This window comes from Macaca mulatta, chromosome 7, assembly GCF_049350105.2.
Source record: "Macaca mulatta isolate MMU2019108-1 chromosome 7, T2T-MMU8v2.0, whole genome shotgun sequence".
Taxonomy (NCBI): Eukaryota; Metazoa; Chordata; class Mammalia; order Primates; family Cercopithecidae; genus Macaca; species Macaca mulatta.
This window is the reverse complement of record NC_133412.1, coordinates 154,702,573-154,724,425: the sequence shown is the minus strand read 5'-3', so window position 1 is coordinate 154,724,425 and position 21,853 is coordinate 154,702,573. Positions and strand designations below refer to the sequence as shown.

The window sequence follows — 21,853 nt, the reverse complement described above, 5'->3', positions numbered from 1 at the left end:
GATTCCTTTAACATTGTGTTTGTCAGCGTTTGGTAGCTAGAATTGTACTTCTCTCTGGAACAATTCTTCTGATTTTCCTCAACCGTATTATTTTATCCCTCTATTTCAGTTGCTAGTGATATCTCGCTAACAGGAGGCTCAGTAGTACAGAGAATACGGCTGCCTGATGAAGTGGAAAATCCAGGAATGAACAGTGGAATGCTAGAAGAAGATTTGATTCAATATTACCAGTTCCTAGCTGAAAAAGGTGATGTGCAAGCACAGGTACGTGTTTAAACATCTCACCAAGTATCTTTACTGCATTGTGTATTTTAATCTGTGGGGGACAGGAGCAAGCACTTATATCTGTAAGTTACATTTTCATTGCCCTGAGCAATTATGAACTACATATTAGAATCACCTGAGCCCCTTAAAAAAAAATACCAAGAGTCTCACACTCTTAGGATATTCCATTTCGGTTAGTGTGGGATGGGACCTAGGCGTTGGTTCCTGAAACTGTCCAGGTGACTCTCCCATGTACTGCCGCTGAAAAATCACTGCTTGAACAGAGCAGCATTAACACCGACGATGAAGGCTCTTACTAGAGTCACCAATGATGAAAACTGTCACTTTCTGTAAACAAGAAGTCCCTGGAATATTTGCAATATCAGATGCTCTTCAGAGCTATTTACCGTTCATGTTTTCTTCTGCTCATCTTAAATCATAATTTCCTCAAGGTCAAGAACAGAAGTAAGCTCGTTTAATGGAAATTGTATAATGTCCATCAAAGTGCCATGTGTGCACACACACGTTTTGTGGCTTCTTTTAATATTAAAATAAAAAGAACTTTAACATTTACATTTTTTTCCACTAAGTTTGCAATTATTTCTAATTTAGGACATGTACAGATGAGCATTAGATACTTATTAAGAACAGTTGGTTTTAAGACTAGCAGTGGAGTCTTAAGAAAAAAAAACGTAGTGAAAGGTAGATCTAAATGTTAGCTGACAGACTTATAATAAACTTGTTCAACATCTTATTTTTACACTAATGTAAAATTTAATTTACTTAAAATTTTCTGTTTTACTTGCTTTCTGTGTATCTTGCTTTTCGTGTTTACTTTTCTCTCCTTTCTTGCCCTTTTTTGGTTTGAGTGCTTTTTCCTGTTGCATCTCTTCCCCTCTGCTAGCATGATGGCTACTCTTGTAGTGGTTATCTAGCAATCACAACATGCATCCTTGACTTACCAAAGTCTGGTACAATGAGCACTTTTACCATTTCCGGGACAGCACAGAGATCTCAGAGTATTCTGTGTGTGTTTGATTTTATATCTTTTGGTACCATGAGATACTGTTGTTTTGTACAGTCCATATTAATTTATATTTATTTTCAAATTTACCTTTTCATTGCTTTTTATTATTTTTTTTTTAATTTTTTGAGACAGATCCTTGCTCTGTTGCCCAGTGCCACTATCTCGGCTCACTACAACCTCCGCCTCCTGGGGTCAAGCGATTCTGGTGCCTTAACCTCCCCAAATAGCTGGGAATGCAGGCATGCACCACCACACCCAGCTAATTTTTGTATTCTTAGTAGAGATGGGGTTTCACCATGTTGGTAGGCTGATCTTAAACTCCTGGCCTAAGTGATCCTGCCCACCTCGGCCTCCCAAAGTGCTGGGATTACAGGCGTGAGCCACCACACTGGGCCAGCTCTTTCTTACTGTATCTTCCAGCTTCTAGTAATTTTCCTTCTTTCTGAAAAGCACCCATTTGTGTATTTCCTTTAGAGGAGGTTCACTGGGGACAAATTCAGTTTTAATTTATGTGAAAATGCTTTATTTCACCTCCACTTTAGAAGGATACTTTGTGTTTTTGTTTTTTGTTTTGTTTGTGTTTTTGAAATGAAGTCTTGCTCTGTCACCCAGGATGGAGTGTAGTGGCACTATCTCGGCTCACCGTAACCTCTTGCTTGCCAGATTCAAGCAATTCTCCTGCCTCAGCCTCCCAAGTATTTGGGATTACAGACGTCCACCACCATGCCCAGCTACTTTTTGTATTTTTAGTAGAGATGGGGTTTCACCATGTTGGCCAGGCTGATTTTGAACTCCTGGCCTAAGTGATCCTGCCCACCTCAGCCTCCCAAAGTGCTGGGATTATAGGCATGAGCCACCACACCTGGCCAGCTCTTATTTCTTACTGTATCTCCCAGCTTCTAGTAAGTTTCTTTCTTTCTGAAGAGCACCCATTTGTATTTCCTTTAGAGCAGGTTCACTGGGGACAAATTCAGTTTTAATTTATGTGAAAATGCCTTGATTTCACCTCCACTTTAGCAGGATACTTTGTGTTTTTGGTTTTTGTTTTGTTTGTTCATTTGTTTGTTTTTTGAGACGAAGTCTTGCTGTGTCGCCCAGGATGGAGTACAGTGGTATGATCTTGGCTCACCGTAACCTCTCCCTCCCAGGTTCAAGCAATTCTCCTGCCTCAGCCTCCCAAGTATTTGGGATTACAGACGTCCACCACCACGCCCAGCTAATTTTTGCATTTTTAGTAAAGACTGGGTTTCACCATGTTAGCCAGACTGGTCTTGAACTCCTGACCTTAGAGAGTCCACCCGCCTTGGCCTCCCAAAGTGCTGGGATTACAGGCATGAGCCATTGTGCCTAGCCTGTGTTTTATTTGAGAAAGCGTCTCTCTCTGTCACCCAGGCTGGAGTGCAGTGGCACAACACAGCTCACTGCAGCCTTGACCTCTCCAGGCTCAGGTGATCCTCCCACCTCAGGCTTTCAAGTAGCGGGGACTACAGGTATATGCTACCACGCCCGGCTAATTTTTCTATTTTTTTGTAGAGACAGGATTTTGCGATGATGCCCAGGTTGTTCTTGAACTCCTGGGCTCAAGTGATTCACCTTTGACCTCCCAAAGTGTCGAGGTTACAGGTGTGACCCACAGCACCTGGCCGCAAATGGTGCTTCGCAATTACAAGTATACGTTTTTACTTTTCAAAATTTTTAGGTTAAGGTAGAATAACATTTTCAGGAGTTAAGACTAAATCTTTTAGTTTTTTGAGTCCTGAACAGAAACCATTTTACGATCAAATCATTTCTTGTTGGTTTGATTTTAATTGTGTGCCAGATGCTACCACTTACTTTTGCCTTGTTTGTGATCATTTTCAGGTTGGTCTGGGACAACTGCATCTGCACGGAGGACGTGGAGTAGAACAGAATCATCAGGTAACTACCCTGTTCCTAGGGCTTTGCACCTCAGTTATAGCAGGAAATGATGTTCTCAATATATTTCTTGCTGAGTCAATGCCAGTATCAAACTTGTGTCATTTAAACACCCATCACAAATGAGCTTTCAAGATGTAACCAACCCCTAAGAAAGCTGAAAAATACAAATACTAGTGCCTACTATGTGCCATTCACTGCAGGATGCAATATTGGACAAAATAATTTTGGTCTTTCCCCTTTTGGAGCTTTAATAGGAGCATTAGATATTTTTTAAATGATCACACCAAATATAAATTGTGGTTATTCTTACAAAGGAAATTCAAAAGATACAATAATTGGTTAATGGATAGGAAGTACCACTTGGCAGGGAAGACTCCCATAAGGAGAAGTAGAGAACATTTTAGTTGACACTGGAGATAAGGTCCTTCCAGGCCAAAAAGAACAGTATGTGCATAGACCCAGAGACAGGAAGGAATATGGCTAGTCTGCCCATACTACAGGAATGTGGCTGGTCTGCCCATAGTACATGAAACAGAAATAAGATAAGCAATGCCTGATCACATCAGCATATCCCTGTAGCACTTCAGGGAGCTACGAAGATCAGCATGTTCAGATTTGAAAAGAGCTTTGGCTGCAGTATAGAAAATGAATTAGAAGACCCCAAGAATAAAATCAGGCAGATCAGGGAGGGGAATATTCCAGAAGTTCAGGTGAGAGAGAATGTGGCTTGGACTAGAACTACAGTAATGGAAGATAGTAATGGATTCAAGACGTATTTGGTGGTAAATGTAACAGGACTTAGTGATGGATAGAGTATGAGTGAAGGGGGGCTGATACCTTAAGCAACCAATAAGGTGGTATTGCCATTTGCTTAAATTGAGCTGCTGGAGGAGAAACAAGTTGAGGTCAAGGAGAGAAGATTTTAGGGGTATGTTCAGGCATTGGATAGGGTGTTCAGAGGTAGTTGAATAGACTGGATTGAAGCTGAAAATACAAATTTAGGAGTTGCCATCATCTTGATGGTGTGTGAAGCTATGGGAGTAGATGAGTTGGCTTAGAGAATGCCAAGTGAGAATGGAGTCCAAAACTAAGCCCTGAAGAACTTTAATGTTCAGAAGTCAACTGATAGAAAAATAACCAGCAAAGGAGACTTAGGTGGTACCCGTAGAGTTAGGATGGAAACCAGGAGAGTGTGACATCTTGTAAGCCAAGCAGAGAGTCTGTCGAGAAGGAAGCCATGATGGACTCTGCCAAATGTTGCAGAGAAAGGTGGAGTGAGGTGAGCTGAAATTTAGATTGGCAATATGAAGGTCATCGGTGGCCTTGACGAGCTGTCTTTTTGATGTAGCGTATGGAAGCCAATTAAGACTAGATGACAGAGTGAATTGAAGTGCATGTCACCATTTATTCGAGAAGCTTGGCTGTGAAGGGAAGTAGCTAACAGAACAGTCATCATTGGAGAGAAATTGAGGGTCTAAAGGAGCTACATATCTTGTATGTTTTGGTTTGAGTTTTTTTATTTTATTTATTTATTTATTTTTAAGACGGGATCTCGCTTTGTTACCCAAGCTGGAGTGCAGTGGCACAGTCTTGGCTCACTGCAACCTCCACCTCCTGGCTTCAACTGATTGTCCCACCTCAACCTCCCGAGTAGCTGGGAATACAGGTGCATGCCACCATGTCAGGCTAATTTTTGTATTTTTAGTAGAGACGGGGTTTCACCATGTTGGCCAGGCTGGTCTCGAACTCCTGACCTCAAGTGATTCGCCCATCTTGGCCTCCCAAAGTGCAGGGATTACAGGTGAGAGCCACCACACCCTGCTGAGTTTTAGTTTTTGATAACGAGATTATAGAATGTGGTTGAGGGGGAACTGGTTCCAAAAGAGGGAGAAGTTAAGTCAGCAAGGAAAAGAAGAGGAATAACCAATGGTACAAGGTCCTTAAAAAAAATGGGCGGCAATACAGTTGAGAGTGGTGATAATGAATTTCTGTGACGCTAGTGTGTTTACTTAAGTGATTTTTAAGTAGGGTCAAGAATTTTTGTCTAAACAGTACAAGAGGAAATTGTATTCCTTTAGAGAACAATGAAAATATGCTCCATGTCTTGGAAAGGCTTCTTAGTTTTTCCTTTCTCCCAGGTTATCATTAGAGAAATAGACCAAAGAAGTCAAGCTGCTCTTAAATGTGTCTTTTAAGCAGGCTGATGTTCATTTTGCCTAAAAATAACAGGAGCCTTCTTGGACCTTAAGTTTAGGAGACATAAGAAATTTCTTTGTATCTATAATTATGCAGTGACTTAATGATAAATGGTACAGTTATTTGGTAAAATAAGACTTCTAGATGTTCCGATTTCTCTTTCAAAATATTCGTGACTGGGTATTCTTGTTTTTAAAGCACTGTAATATATAACAAGATTTTTTAAATGTTCCTGAAATAATTATTTTGGCTGAAAGTCAAAAGCAGATTCTGTTTAAAACTAATTATTTTAATAAATTCTTTTCTCACAGAGAGCATTTGATTACTTCAATTTAGCAGCAAATGCTGGCAATTCACATGCCATGGCCTTTTTGGGAAAGGTACTGTACATCCTGTGAATGTTTTATGCAATAGCAAGAGGTGTTTGCATAATTAGCATGTATTGTGTTCAGGATCTACAATTTACCAAAAATAAATTGGAAATAAAATTTCTAGTGCACGACTATTATATCTTAAAGTGCTGTTCAGAGGCATTTTCTTAGGCAACTTAAATATAACATAGTGTTTGCGGCTGGGTGCGGTGGCTCACGCCTGTAATCTCAGCACTTTGAGAGGCCGAGGTGGGTGGATCATGAGGTCAGGAGATTGAGACCATCCTGGCTAACATGGTGAAACCCTGTCTCTACTCAAAATACAAAAAATTACCCGGGCATGGTGGCGGGTGCCTGTAGTCCCAGCTACTCGGGAGACTGAGGCAGGAGAATGGTGTGAACCCAGGAGGTGGAGCTTGCAGTGAGCCGAGACCGCACCACTGCACTCCAGCCTAGGTGACAGAGCGAGACTCCATCTCAACAACAACAAAAAAAACATACTATTTACTCATCAGTATGTTAATTCTCCATTGAAATTAACTCTCACTGAGCGCCTACTTTTTGTGTATTGTATGCAATAATGAGGAACGTATTCTTGATGCTGTGCAGTTTTTTGCTAAGACTCTCACAGTTGCCTGTTTCCTTCCATACTGAATAGAGGCAATTAGAGTTTGTTGAAATTTATCTGCAGAGCTTTTAATTGTCTTAAATGTGGTAGCCATGACCCACCTCTTCTCATTGTAGCTATGTTCTCAATCAAGGGAACAGAACATTTAAGTGTAGAAACTTTATAAATAAATTACATATGTCATGGAAGAATCTCAAAACTTTTTATTATTTTGAAACATACTATAAATCAATGGGTATTTTCACTTCTAAGTAAATCCTGAAGTAAGGAAGTTTAGATGGAATATATCACAAAGGTTTTTACAACAGGGAAATTTCATCATGATTTGCCTCATGATCATACTAGTAATTGGGGTGTGGTAACTACATTTAAATATTCCAGCTGTTCCGTAGCATGGAACTTGGTATTTCCCATCTGTTTTTGTTAAGCATTTAAGAACCTTTCATTCCTCTTTTGGTTCTTGCTCTCAATTACTGTCACTGTCTTTAAAAACTATCTTTTAAATGTATTGTTTCTTTAACATGTATGTGAATAAAGGCGGTCTTGACCATTCTGTTTTTCTTTCTCTCGGCCTTTTATCATTCTCCATACCTGATACTCTAATCGTTTAGTGTTTAAACCCTTTTCAAATAAACCTTTTAGTTACTTCATTTCCTGAACTTAAGACCCACTTGTGATCTTATCCTGGGGAAAGTAGTGGTAGAGGAGAAAGAAGAATGAATGCTGCAAGCAGCTCCCCCTTTCCTTGTTGAATCACTGATCTGATCCTAAGCAACTTACTAACCATTTGACTGCCCTGGAATAGAGTGAGAAAAATGATTTATGCTGGGCTTAAAGATTTCTTCTGAGACTAGTATATGAGCTGATTTTATGTATTCATGTTTACAAGTAAGGCATAAATTTGAGGTGGCATCAAAATATATAATTATTAAAATGTTTGCTTTTAAGGGTTTACTTTTAATTCTTTTTTTTTTTTTTTTTTTTTTTTGAGATGAGGTCATGTTTTGTGGCCCAGTCTGGAGGGCAGTGGCAAGCTCTCAGTTCTCTGCAGCCGCAGCCTCCAGGCCTCAAGTGATGCTGCTGCCTCAGCCTCCCGAGTAGCTGAGATTACAGGCGCATGCCACCACGCCTGGCTAATGTTTGTATTTTTAGTAGAGACAGGGTTTTGCCATATGCCAGGCTGGTCTCGAACTCCTGACCTCAGGTGATCTGCCCACCTTGGCCTCCCAAAGTGCTGGGATTACAGGCATGAGCCACTGTACCCAGCCTTTGATTTTAATTCTGAAATATCCTGTGGGGAATTCTAAATATTTTGGAAAGATTTCATGAGATCTAACAAAACCCAAAAGGCGATGAGAAAGGAGAAAAATGTAATTCGAGAAAGGGTTACAGCTCTTACTGAAATTGGGATCTGTTTTCCAGATGTATTCGGAAGGAAGTGACATTGTACCTCAGAGTAATGAGACAGCTCTCCACTACTTTAAGAAAGCTGCTGACATGGTAAGGCTTTGTCTCAGTGTACTGAAATGTGTACCTTATTGCTAATATTTAAATAAATAAATTTGTTATATTAAAAGGTTAATCATAGCCAACTCATGCTATACATTATTGAAACTGCTTATTAGGTATGATTCATGTGAATGTATTAATTAGACAAAGCCCTCCTGATAAAAAGCAATTTTCTTAGGGACCATACTGTTGATTTTTAATTGTTAAGTTTCACTGAGAAGTTTCCTAATCAGGGAAATACTGATTTTTAGTAATGGAACTTGAAGTTATATAATCTACCCTATTTATATTGCAACATGAAATTGAAAAGCTTACATAATAGGGTACTTTTGATAATCATAGTACATAATTTGGGCTTTCTCTGGCTCAGAAAACTGCATATGAATACCTACAATTTTGTATGTCTTCAGTATGTACACTTACCTCTCTGTCAACTATTATACATGTTACCGTAGTTCCAGATATCACTTGAATGTTTTCTGAAGGAATGCTGTGACAGTCTTTTTAAAGATGTCTTCTGTCCCTCTAAGTTTAGGCAAATGCTAGATTCTTTTTTTTTCTAGTCCCAAAACAGTGATTCTCTTTGCTCTATGACACTCCAATAATCCTAAGTATATATTTTTGTCACCTGATTGCAGCATTGCTATTATTACATGATTGTGCTCTTATTACAAGATGTTCCTTGATACCTTCCCTCTTTATTGGGGTGGGATGTTACCAATGAAAAACTGCAAAAATGTGACCTGCTTTTCATTTTGATGAAATAACATTAGTCATGCTTTATGTCATAAATTCATGGTACAGATGTTCATAAAGTAAGTCACCAAAATTGAATTCTAAATGACTTTACTCTTGACTCTTTTTCAGCAAATTACTCAAAGCCCCTAAATGTCTAAAAGCCAATAAATATTATGTTTAGTCTGATGAGAAGAAATTTTGATTTGAACTGAAAAGTACTAAGACACATTTTTGAATATGCTTACAAATGATTTATTTTGCAGTTATTTATTCTTGCCTATTTTTGAATGAATTCTTTTCACTCTTTTGTCTGATTTCTCTGGTTTGCAGGGCAACCCAGTTGGACAGAGTGGGCTCGGAATGGCCTACCTCTACGGGAGAGGAGTTCAAGTTGTAAGTGTTCAGTCTGACATTCTGACTTTAATAATCAGTCGGCTGGAGAGGTAGGGACGTGTTCCTTAATTAGCTTCCAGTCAGCCCAGGTGGGGCTGTTCCATTGTAAGCAAAGCTGAACCTCTTCCTGTTGTCTGAGTTTGTCTCACTACCACCCGACACCCGACAGACACCCTCTCAGCTCTCTTAGAACAGCTCTGTGTCTGGCACTTTCTCCCAAAGGTGTGGAACTGTTTCTTGTTCTTCCATCTCTGCTCTCTACCTGACCTGCTCTAACCATTTCTCAGGACTTTATCTCCTTGCCTCCTTTTTTACTCAAGCCTGACAAAATACATAACTGCCTTCCATTTAGGAGGAGGAAAGCTTTCTGTTCTGCCCTTTGCCCCTTCTAGCTACCACCTCTCTTCTCCCAGCCCTTCACTCAGAGTCAAACTAAGCTGCTGCCATTCACTCTTGAGTTCTTAGCAATCGAACTTCTGCTTCATGGAACTATACTGTCTGTACAGATCACCAGTAACCTCCTAAATGTCAGTCCAATTGACATTTTTTGGTTGTACCTCACTTGACCTCTCCCTTCCCTGGTGTTCTGTCTGTGTCTGGGTTTCCTTGGCCATTGCATCTCATCCTTTGGTGCAGCCTCCTCGTATTGGATGTCCCTGGATTCATATTGCTGTTGCCTTCTCTATATGATCTTTCCAAGTAATATGTCCTTTTGATTTGAGGCTGAAACTAAGAGCTAGGTTTAAGAGCTAGGTTTTTAATATCTATAGGTATTCTCTAACACAAAAGACAGTAATGTGTTCTCATTTTGAGGCCTTGTAGTCATTCTAGGACACTAAAATTCAGTAGTAACCTTTATTTTAACTTTTCTCCTTGGATACATATGACCTTTGAAGTATAATAATAATGTGTTTGGTAAGGTACACAGGGAATAAAAGAATAAGGAGAGAATTTTCCTTCTTTAATTTTAGGAAAATTGAGGTTTAAAAAGGATTAATTGGTTAGCAGAGAAGATTGACTGTTTCTTAGTTCCTGGTCTGAAGTTCTACTAGTGTTTATGCTTTCTGAGAGCAGCATACAAATCGTTTCACAAAAACTCCTTTTTGCTTTTCTTTTTTTTTTTTGAGACGGAGTCTCGCTCTGTCACCCAGGCTGGAGTGCAGTGGCCGGATCTCAGCTCACTGCAAGCTCCGCCTCCCGGGTTCACGCCATTCTCCTGCCTCAGCCTCCCGAGTAGCTGGGACTACAGGCGCCTGCCACCTCGCCCGGCTAAGTTTTTGTATTTTTAGTAGAGACGGGGTTTCACTGTGTTACCCAGGATGGTCTCGATCTCCTGACCTCGTGATCCGCCCGTCTCGGCCTCCCAAAATGCTGGGATTACAGGCTTGAGCCACCGCGCCCGGCTCCTTTTTGCTTTTCTTCACCGCCTTAAATATTAATCCCCCTATGACTTAATGTATATTATTATCTATTATAAGAATTAGAAAGTGGTCTTTTTAATGGCTCTTCAGGAATTTTTTTATATGCTTTATTTTTTAAATAAATCTCTTAACTTTTGAGTATGTCAGCCTTTTGAGCGTTCTCATCATATGACATCTTTTTCTACAGAATTATGATCTAGCCCTGAAGTATTTCCAGAAAGCTGCTGAACAAGGCTGGGTGGATGGGCAACTACAGCTTGGTTCCATGTACTATAGTAAGTAACATTGGAATTAATGGTGGATACACCAAGATCTAAATTAAGCTGTTTTCCTCTGGATGGCGTTATGATATGGAAATGGGTGTTACCAAATTCTGGCTGGTTAAATGTTCTGCCAGTTCAATGATTTATACATCTTGTGTTTTTCATTGTAAATTATATTAATCTGTATCAATATGCTAATTTGTATTAGATTCACATATTTACTCAGTAAGAATTCTTTCATTAGAGTTTTATTCCTCATATATAAGCCTCCTCTGATGCTTAACTAAATCTTAAGTCTATTATCTCATGTGATTTTTTTTTTCTTACAGACGGCATTGGAGTCAAGAGAGATTATAAACAGGCCTTGAAGTATTTTAATTTAGCTTCTCAGGGAGGCCACATCTTGGCCTTCTACAACCTAGCTCAGATGCATGCCAGTGGCACCGGTGTGATGCGATCATGTCACACTGCAGTGGAGGTAAGGTCTTTTCTACCAGCTTGTGTATAGGGAGTTGATTTGCCCAGCAGGAAAGTCTGTGCTTTTAATTCTGGTTTTCTTGGTATGTTTTCTTACATAGTTCTAGACTCAGCCTACCTAGCTTTGATATACTGAGGGAAGACTAAGGGGTCAGTGTGTAATTATTATACTTACTTATTATAGTCTCTCCCTATTAGAATCAACTGTGTAAGGGGAGACATTGGTGTCTGCAGTATCTCTCGCACCTAAGACAGTATCTGATAATAATCAGCATCAAAAAAAAAAATGAGCTGGGCACAGTGGCACATGCCTGTAGTCCCAGCTACTTAGGAGGTTGAGGTAGATGATGGCTTGAGCCCAGGAGTTCGAGACCAACCTGGACAACATGGAAAGAGCCTATCACTTTAAAAAAAAAAAAAAAAGGAAAGAAAAAAATTGAATGAATGTTCCAAAAAGGAATGCTAAGATCTCCTAATTGGAAATTTTCCTCTTAGCTCTTTCTTAGACCTGGCACTTTAGAGTGACATTGATAAATGCTTAGCAGAGTTTCTAAATCTCTGTACTTTAGTTCACTCACTTGTCAAATGGGGCTGTTGACAGGACTTACGTCATAGGGTGGCCCTTCATGAACCTCACGGGAGGATTAAGAATCATAATACACATAAACCATTAGAACAGTACCTGGGCAGAGTAAGCCGGGCGCGGTGGCTCACGCTTGTAATCCCAGCACTTTGGGAGGCCGAGGCGGGCGGATCACAAGGTCAGGAGATCGAGACCATGGTGAAACCCCGTCTCTACTAAAAATACAAAAAATTAGCCGGGCGCGGTTGTGGGCGCCTGTAGTCCCAGCTAGTTGGGAGGCTGAGGCAGGAGAATGGCGTGAACCCAGGAGGCGGAGCTTGCAGTGAGCCGAGATCGCGCCACTGCACTCCAGCCTGGGCGACAGAGCGAGACTCCGTCTCAAAAAAAAAAAAGAACAGTACCTGGGCAGAGTAAATGGTCATTTTTGTAGTACAATGATTGTGTACTGTTATTTTTTTATAAACCCGTTGACTTCTAAAGAGTAAGTGAAAACTTTAAATAAGTATCTCAAACTTTTATGTCTATTCAAGAAAGCTACCAGAAACTGAAAGAGCAAGCTTAATAATTATCTGTAGCCAAAGTGCGTAAGTGATTTTCTGGTATATCGTTCTTATTTTCTTTTACTGATGTTTTATTCCCCACCTCACACAGTTGTTTAAGAATGTATGTGAACGAGGCCGTTGGTCTGAAAGGCTTATGACTGCCTATAACAGCTATAAAGATGGCGATTACAATGCTGCAGTGATCCAGTACCTCCTCCTGGCTGAACAGGGCTATGAAGTGGCACAAAGCAATGCAGCCTTCATTCTTGATCAGAGTAAGGTTCATTTTACTCCTACCTTAGGTTTAGAATGCACGAGTTCATACCAGTGAGCTGTTTAATCTGTTCAAAAAGAAAAGCTACTAGGAAACATTCTTTATTATTATAACTGGAACTGAACACACATGCTTAAGTTATTAATATTTTACTTTAGCCATCAAAGTTAGTTTTATAACCAGAGTTGACTGTAGAAATGGATTTGACATTCATTTTAAAATTAAGCCCTTTGCATAAATATATTTTTCAAAATACAGTGGATGCAAAAATGCCATTTTCCCAACACTGTGTAGAAAAGTGGCTCAATAGTCTCATGATTGGTTCTATAGATAAAACATGTTTCACAAAGGAGTGCACTCTTGCATCCGGTGATTGCTTTGAACTCACTATTTTAGTTCAGTAATTGTCTAATTTCAGCATTTGTTTTAATTCTTATATCCTAATTCTTCTTTAACTTATGCTTCACCTGTCCTCCTTACTTTGCAAATGAAAATTAAGTCTAGTGCCTTTTCTTAAATGCCTGATTTGTATTTCGTTTCTTTTCCTGTAGGAGAAGCAACCATTGTAGGTGAGAATGAAACTTATCCCAGAGCTTTGCTACATTGGAACAGGGCTGCCTCTCAAGGTGAGTGATTAATTCTAGGACAAGAGTTTCACCCAGGGACCTCCCTGTGTTGTTTATCTCCCATGAGAATATTAAACCATGCCATTCATCACCTTTAAATTAAGCAGAAGCCGGGCCCAGTGGCTCACGCCTGTAAGCCTAGCACTTTGAGAGGCCAAGGCAGAAGGATCACTTGAGGTCAGGAGTTCGAAACCAGCCTGGCCAGCATAGTGAAACCCTAACTCTATTTAAAAAACAAAAAAATTAGCCGGGCATGGTGGCAGGCGTCTCTAATCCCAGCTACTCAGGAGGCTGAGGCAGGAGAATCGCTTGAACCTGGGAGACAGAGGTTATAGTGAGCCAAGATCGCACCACTGCACTCCAGCCTGGGTGACAGAATGAGACTCCATCTCAAAAAAATAAAATAATTAAGCAGAGATACTGTGACTTCATTTGTTTGCATATTATTCTTATTTATTCTTGACATAGAAGTTTCTCAGAGCCAGAGTTTCTAAATTGGGTTGTAAAGTCTTTGTACAACACATTTCCGTCAAGCTATGATTCACTCTTTGGTTTGTAGTTTGAGGCCAGTATACTGTGTGAAACGGGAATTAAACAGAATATATGATAGAATATTAGTCTGAAACCTAAGAGACTTTTTCTTCTTTTTCTTTTGAATATTTCTTTTGAACATGTTCCTCTCAACATTCTCTGCTTGTTCCTTCTCCAAACCTAAATGGTCAGTCTGGACTATTTTAAAATGTAAGTGACATGATAAAGTAGAGCCTGATCATTTACATAGGAGTGTTTGTGAAAGAAGGGAGTACAGGTTGAGTATCCCTTATCTGAAATGCTTAGGACCAGAATGTTTCAGATTTCGGATGTTTTTGTATTTGTGTGTGTGTGTTGGGAATATTTGCGCATATATATTGTTTGAGCATCCTTAATCTGAAATCTGAAATGCTCCAGTGAGCGTTACCTTTTGAGCATGACCTTTGAATGTCAAGTTTCAGGTTTTGGAGCATTTCAGATTTCAGATTTTTGAATTAGGGATATTAAACCTGTCCCCCAACAACAGGTTGGTTGGTAAAACCACCAACTTGGTTTTACCTCTCTCTATTCCAAAGCCTTCTGCAGAAGAGCTACACTTCTAGTTTAAATTTTTACTGGACTTTATAACTTGGCTGAAAGGATTTGTTACAAAGTTTGTGTACTACGAATTAAAATTATTTGTTTTATGTAAGCATGTTAACAGGAGGAGAAAAAAGTTTGGTCTGTTTTAAACATACTTTATTTATTGGCAGTTCTGCATTTAACTTTTGTTTAAGGCTATACTGTGGCTAGAATTAAGCTCGGAGACTATCATTTCTATGGATTTGGCACCGATGTCGATTATGAAACTGCATTTATTCATTACCGTCTGGCTTCTGAGCAGCAACACAGTGCACAAGCTATGTTTAATCTGGGATACATGCATGAGAAAGGACTGGGCATTAAACAGGTGAGTGTGGCTTCCAAACATGTTTGAATCATATAATTGTGATTGGGGGAAACACTTGCATTTGAATAGAAAATAGACTTTCCTTGACATTCAGTTGGATTTCAGGCCACTAAATTATGGGCCTGATTTGTAATATTTCAGAAGACTGTGCTTCCATCTCTCATCTTCCAGCACCCACAGATACTGCTATCCACGCCATTTTATTTAGGGATTAAGCTGAAGACAGACTCATGAAAATGGAGGTGCAGTGCTGCCTCTGCTGATAACTACTTGTTTGAGAAACTGTCTGTCCGTCTTCAGCCAAATTCTATTCTTTTCAAATTATTTGGAAATGAATTAAATGCATTATGATAAATTTATTTCTGATTCTTATACTTTCCTAATGAAGTCTGACATTCTCTAGACTCATGACTTAAGGTTTTGCCTGTGTGCCCTCAAAAGAAATTGGAAAAACTACAGACCCCCTTGTACATTTTTAAGTTGGCATTTCAGTTTTTTCTTAAGTTTCAAAGGGTCTAAATTCTAGCTGTTTTAATCATTAACATTTTTAAATAAAGTTAGTTACCCTTAAAATATCCAGTAGACTCTAAATAATAATAATTGAATACTCACCCACCATTATTAATGTTTTAGAAATATACAAGCAAGTTTTTTAATTGAAAGTTATATCTTTTCCTGTTTCCCTAAATTTATGTTTTCTACCACGAGTTCTGTAGAATGTAATACTAATATATTGTTTTTAATGCTTAGGTCTTTTATTGATTATTCTATCATACTTATCTGAAACAAACAAGTGTATAAATTCATTTTGAATTTTTATACCAGTGATCTAAGTGTTAAGAAAAATTCATGAGATATTTTAGTCACAGTTGGTCAGTTAATACATTGTTGGTCAAATCTACAAAATACATTTTGATAAAACTTTGCTTTTTGTATTGTTAATTGAAAATGCATCTTTTAATGAGATAGAGTATTTGTTAAAAATTGAGATTTAGCATTCTGTTTTTCGTTTTTTAAAATGTATCACTAGAATGTCATTCATATAAATATGTACATGAAAAATGGGAAGAGTTTCACTATAGCGTGGTCACTTAATTCTTCAAACTGCCTTAAGAGTTAGATGCCAAAAATCAGAGTCACTTGTCATTAGAAATTATTTTTAATGATCCAGTCCCCTGACCACTTGATAGGTCCCTCTTCAGTTGTGTCGAAAGCAAAGAATTGGAAATGAGAGACTTGTGAAAACATGCGTTCCCTGACACTGGAGCCTTTCACTTTTCTCAATTTCTAGGAAGAGTATAAAAGGCTTTACCAAGACTTATGAAATGGGCTGTTAATTATACTCCTTCCTGTGTCACTTAGAGGCCCTTTGTTGACCTAACTCTGCTTAAGGATTGAGGGAAAGTTAAGTTCATTTTTTGCTAATGCAGTATTTTCTTGACAAAATGCTGCTGCTTTGTTAACATTTGGATGTTTTATTTTAATTAGTATGTAAATGTTTATATTTTAAACTTACCTTAATATTTAGAATATTACTAAAATTAGATACTTACATATAGTTCAGTCAAGGCTTAGGAGCAGCAAACTCAGTACATTCAACTTCTGGAAGATCTCTGCCACTTAATGTAGTAATTAAAGCCTCTCTTTATTGTCAAACCCAGTCATCCAGTGTCCCAAATTAGACTTAGCGTCTATCAGAAAGGCTGATGGGTTTTTGTTTTTTTTTTTTTAAATGGAGATGGGGTACCACTGTGTTGCTTAGGCTTGTCTCAAACCCCTGGGGACTCAAGCGCCTTGGCCTCCAAAAGTGCTGGGATTGCAGGTATGAGCCACTGCACCCAGCTGACTTTATATTTAAATCAAGTGAAGTTTAACAAGACTAATATAAAAATCACATGTAAGTTATAGCTTTCATGGAGTACATCTAGTAATAATTTACTGACTGTAGTCAAGATTAAAATGATATAACTACTCTTGTTTTTATAATAGGTTATAAAACAAGAAAATTAATGTGCTCTTCTAATTTACAATGTATAACTAATAATAGAAATTCTTGTGAATAAAGAATATGATAAAAGGCATAGTATTCCGTTGATAAGAGTAGGGGGAGGGAACTTTTGTTTAGCTTTTGAGAATAAATAATCATGTATGAAAATAAATAATCATGTATAAAAATCAGTAACTCCATTACTTTTTTTTTTTTTTTTTTGAGATGGAGTCTCACTCTGTCGCCCAGGCTGGAGTGCAGTGGCGCGATCTTGGCTCACTGCAACCTCCGCCTCCTGGGTTCAAACTATTCTCCTGTCTCAGTCTCCCGAATAGCTGGGATTATAGGCGCCTGCCCTCACACCCAGCTAATGTTTGTATTTTTAGTAGGGATGGGGTTTCACCATCTTGGCCAGGCTGGTCTCGAACTTCTGACCTCATGAGTCACCTGCCTCGGCCTCCCAAAGTGCTGGGATTACAGGCGTGAGCCACCGCACCCGGTTCCATTACTTTTTTTTATAAGACATCGTGATCACCTTTTGTATTTTTTTTCTTTTGAGGTTTAAAATATTCATGCTACTAAAAGCAATCCCCCATTTAATATAGTTAGGAAAATATTAAATATGAGGATTGACTGTAATTGAAAAAAATCATATTATTTGATAAGTTTTAATTACACACTAGTGAATCTATTTAATTACCCCAGTGAATCATCCAGTGTATGAATCACAGGAAGTTTGATCCATGATCTTGAAAAATACAGCAGTCCAAAAAACCATTTGAGTTATATTTTTCTAAAAACTCAGACACTAACCATATTGTTACCATTATTTGAAGATGCTCTTCTTTTTAAATAATGACACACCCTAAGGACAAGAATAAGGAATAGGTGAAAATAACTGCTTGTATTTAAATATGTTGGCGGGGGAGTCATTTTTGGTCTTTAACCTTTCTTCCTCATGTCTCATGGAATTCTTTAAGAGTTTGGTATTCTTTGATAATAGGGAGTAGAAGTGAGATTTTTAAGTGAAAATTCCCACCATCCCATTCTATTACATGTCTGAATTTAGAATACTCCAGCCTGGGCCAAAATTAAGAATGACTGGTTTCACCCCTTACAGAAAGATCTAACACAAGGAAACACAAGATCCCCTAATAAGGGTTTATAATTAGTCGATAAAGGAGCCTTCTTCAGAACCAGTATTTCAAGGCATCTCTTCTGGTGGTAGCCCCTGAGGTTTTTACACCCCAAGGCAATGCACTTGAGGAAAGAGTGGGGTAGATAAGGGCTGTGCCTCCTTTTTTGCAGAGAAACATTGCTGTGCACACAGGCCTATTCTCAGCAGATCCCTTTCAGGAAAAAGCACATATGGAAGCTGCAGAACTGCAGAACGGAGTCCCTTAACATGTCCATGCCAGTACCTCTTGGTAAATCTTTTTCTTTTTTTGGAGACAGGGTCTGTCACCCAGACTGGAGTTCAGTGGCACCATATCAGCCCACTGCAACCTCCGCCTCCTGGGTTCAAGTGATCCTCCCACCTCAGCCTCCCAAGTAGCTGGAACTACAGGCAGGCACCACCACACCCAGCTAATTTGGCTTATTTTTTTGTAGAGACAGTTTCACTATGTTGCCCAGGTTGGTCTTGAACTCCTGGCCTCAAGTGATCCTCCTGCCTCACCCTCCCTAAGTGTTAGGATTACAGGAATGAGCCATCAGGCCTGGCCTTTGTTGTAAAATCTTGAGTGTCTCTACCCCACTTTGAAGGTCACTGTCCCAAACTGAAACCAGACGTTGCTAACACTGATTGAAGTTTTCAGTAGCAAAAAATTAGTGTGAGTTTCAGAGGTCACCCTTGGAAATCTCTAGGTTAACAGTGCTAATGCATAGATACATGGCTGTATCCAGCATATCTACACAGCAAATGAGATGTTATGTTGGGGGAAAATGAGTTTTTAATTAAGTTTTTCAATATTAAGCAGTTAGATAATTAAACAAATTTTATCCAAGTAAAGCTTGGCATTTTCCTTTAGGTGAGGGAAACTCATTTTAAAATGAAAACCTCACGGCCGGGCGCGGTGGCTCACGCCTGTAATCCCAGCACTTTGGGAGGCCGAGGCGGGCGGATCACAAGGTCAGGAGATCGAGACCACGGTGAAACCCCGTCTCTACTAAAAATTACAAAAAATTAGCCGGGCGCGGTTGTGGGTGCCTGTAGTCCCAGCTACTCAGGAGGCTGAGGCAGGAGAATGGCGTGAACCCGGGAGGCGGAGCTTGCAGTGAGCCGAGATCGCGCCACTGCACTCCAGCCTGGGCTGGGCGACAGAGCGAGACTCCATCTCAAAAAAATAAATAAATAAAAATAAAAAAATAAAATAAAATGAAAACCTCAAAGGTAAAATAAATTTGTCTAATATGTTCACTAAATATTTTTACTTATTTTGACAAGAAAATGCATTTTTGTTTCTTACCTATATTATAGGATATTCACCTTGCAAAACGTTTTTATGACATGGCAGCTGAAGCCAGCCCAGATGCACAAGTTCCAGTCTTCCTAGCCCTCTGCAAATTGGGCGTTGTCTATTTCTTGCAGTACATACGGGAAACAAACGTAAGTGGTCCATGCCGCTTTTCATTAAAATATCAATGATGGAAGGTCTGTCCTGGAGGTTTGTTTTTCAAAAGTTGAGAAGCACAGGGAAGAGTGTCCTGCAGGTATCAGGTGTGTTCCCTTCTTCCCCTCGGCTCAGGTACCAGAGCACCTTATCAGGGGAGGGATAAATGCAGGCACAAAGCAGCTACTGCAGTTTTTAGATAGTGTTTGACACTTCCTAACGCTAAAGCATTTTTCATGGAGGCAGATGTTTTCTGTTTTAGGGAAAACTGAGACTGACGGCAGTTTGAAACAGTATTTAATTCAGTAAACGTTAAATCAGATGACCGCCTGGCAGTGATTCAAACGAGTCCCTTAAAAAGAAAAAGAAAAAAAAAAAAAAGGAAAGAAGAACCTGAGAACCTGCCCAGGTTGTTGTACTTCAGATTCTTCTGATAGTGAAACATTAAGTTGAAAACACCACCCGAATTTTCTTCTCTAAAAGTAGCGTAAATTATTTAAATAGGCTAATGGAAGAACCTATATAGGAAGTGGGTTACCCATTTTCTTCAGAATTACCAACTTTAGTTGGCAATACTGGTATGTAGGTACTCTTGCATTCTGCCAGCTTTATATTTTGTTTCTAGTACTGTAGTTCCTAGAATGGATTAACTGGTGCAGCATTTCACTCTGAAAGCCCTAAGATGTTCAGAGCCCTTGTTTCTAACATAGGCTTATTCAGGACAAGAGAAGTTTCTTCAGGACCAGAAAAGGGTGATGTTTCACCCTTTTGTTAATGGCTTTCAGTATTAGATTCAAGAACGGGCTTTCCCTCATGTCTGTCACAGGTATAAATGTAGTCCATGCTGCTCCAGCATCAGTGAAAAGAAATGGACTTGTCTAGTCCATGCACCTGAAGTCCTCCACAGATAGGGCTCCAGAGCACTGGTCTTGTGGGACTCTGGCCTCCCAGTCGCTTATACATTAATTGCATGGTAGCATGAGTCAGGTGTGCTGTAACCACTGCCAACTGAAACAATCTGTGTTCCTTTCATTAAAAAGCCGATCATGTGGCAGCCTCCTCTTTCTCTCTCAGTACCATTGCAGACCCTTCTCTCTCACAGTTTTTATTACTCACTGTTGGTTATGGTCTAGGACTTCATCTTACAGTATGCTGTACTGGGTATATTATATCTTTGCTATTTGTGTTAATACAGAAGTATAAAGAAGATAGTAAAAACGCCTCATAATCCTACCACCTAGCTATTCCAACTAAAAAGAAAAAGAGAGTACAAGACTAATAAGTAGTGATCGTAAGAAAGTCAAACAGTACAGAAGACCACAAATCTCCCATCCCAGATTCTTCCCCAGAGAACACAATTAGTGGTTTCTTGTCATTTTTTTCCAGAAAAATTTAGCACTTGTACCTACAAATGTGTTATAGAGATACTTCAAATGTAATTTTATTTTAAAAATTATACCCCAGCCGGGCACGGTGGCTCACACCTGTAATCCCAGCACTTAGGGAGGCCGAGACGGGCAGATCACGAGGTCAGGAGATCAAGACCAGCCTGGCTAACATGGTGAAACCCCGTCTCTACCAAAAAAATACAAAAAACTAGCCGGGTGAGGTGGCGGGCGCCTGTAGTCCCAGTTACTCGGGAGGCTGAGGCAGGAGAATGGCGTGAACCCGGGAGGCAGGGCTTGCAGTGAGCTGAGATCCGGCCACTGCACTCCAGCCTGGGCGGCAGAGCGAGACTCCGTCTCAAAAAAAAAAAAAAAAAAAAAAAAATTATACCCCATATTTACTATCTTAATGGGTAAGTATAATAGAAGTCAGAAAGTGTCAGAAATAAGTGATATTAAAACAATTAAAATATCGTAGCCTAAGGACATAACTTTCAGGTTGCAATTCAGATGTTAAATATTTTGTGTTTTAGTTAAATCCTAATTGAGAAGCATTATTTATTCAGCTATTAAATGGTTGAATTCCTGCTATTTTCAATTACATGGAGAACAGTGAAGTGGCCCCACTGTCATGGAACAGAGCTTTCCAGCTGGTGTGCTGTCACTGCCAGTAGATTCGCTGTGCCAACATACTAATTTCTCCCCTTGGCTCGCCACTGTTTTTTTCTTTTTTTCTTTTTTTTTTTTTTTTGAGACAGAGTCTCGTTCTGTCACCCAGGCTGGAGTGCAATGGCACTATCTCGGCTCATTGCAACCTCCACCTCCTGGGTTCAAGCATTTCTTGTGCCTCAGCCTCCCAAATAGCTGGGATTACAGATGCCCGCCACCATGCCTGGTTAATTTTTGTATTTTTAGTAGAAACGGGATTTCGCCATGTTGGCCAGGCTAGTCTCGAGCTCCTGGCCTCAAGTGATACACTCACCTCAGCCTCCCAAAGTGCTGGGATTACAAGGCATGAGCCCCTGTGCCTGGCCCCAGTGTGTGTTTGTTTTCAAATATTTTCTGTGAAAAATGATTAAAATTAGTGTGTTGGATTACTGATGGAAAGAACACTGTCAAACATTTTATATTAAATGTCTTCTGTTATACAGTAATAGCTT

General features: G+C 39.5%; 1 protein-coding gene across 1 annotated transcript in view; it reads left to right on the top strand.

The window, feature by feature from the left end:
* The window catches only part of SEL1L (SEL1L adaptor subunit of ERAD E3 ubiquitin ligase), a 71,030-nt gene that overhangs the window by 44,731 nt on the left and 4,446 nt on the right, over nucleotides 1-21,853 (top strand). Inside the window, exons 10-20 of the mRNA XM_001105925.5 lie at nucleotides 110-264; nucleotides 3,152-3,208; nucleotides 5,716-5,784; nucleotides 7,826-7,903; nucleotides 8,981-9,043; nucleotides 10,652-10,739; nucleotides 11,057-11,205; nucleotides 12,439-12,604; nucleotides 13,155-13,229; nucleotides 14,537-14,709; nucleotides 19,176-19,304. Of these exons, the coding sequence (XP_001105925.3) occupies nucleotides 110-264; nucleotides 3,152-3,208; nucleotides 5,716-5,784; nucleotides 7,826-7,903; nucleotides 8,981-9,043; nucleotides 10,652-10,739; nucleotides 11,057-11,205; nucleotides 12,439-12,604; nucleotides 13,155-13,229; nucleotides 14,537-14,709; nucleotides 19,176-19,304 (1,202 nt within the window). The remainder of the gene's footprint in view (nucleotides 1-109; nucleotides 265-3,151; nucleotides 3,209-5,715; nucleotides 5,785-7,825; nucleotides 7,904-8,980; nucleotides 9,044-10,651; nucleotides 10,740-11,056; nucleotides 11,206-12,438; nucleotides 12,605-13,154; nucleotides 13,230-14,536; nucleotides 14,710-19,175; nucleotides 19,305-21,853) is intronic.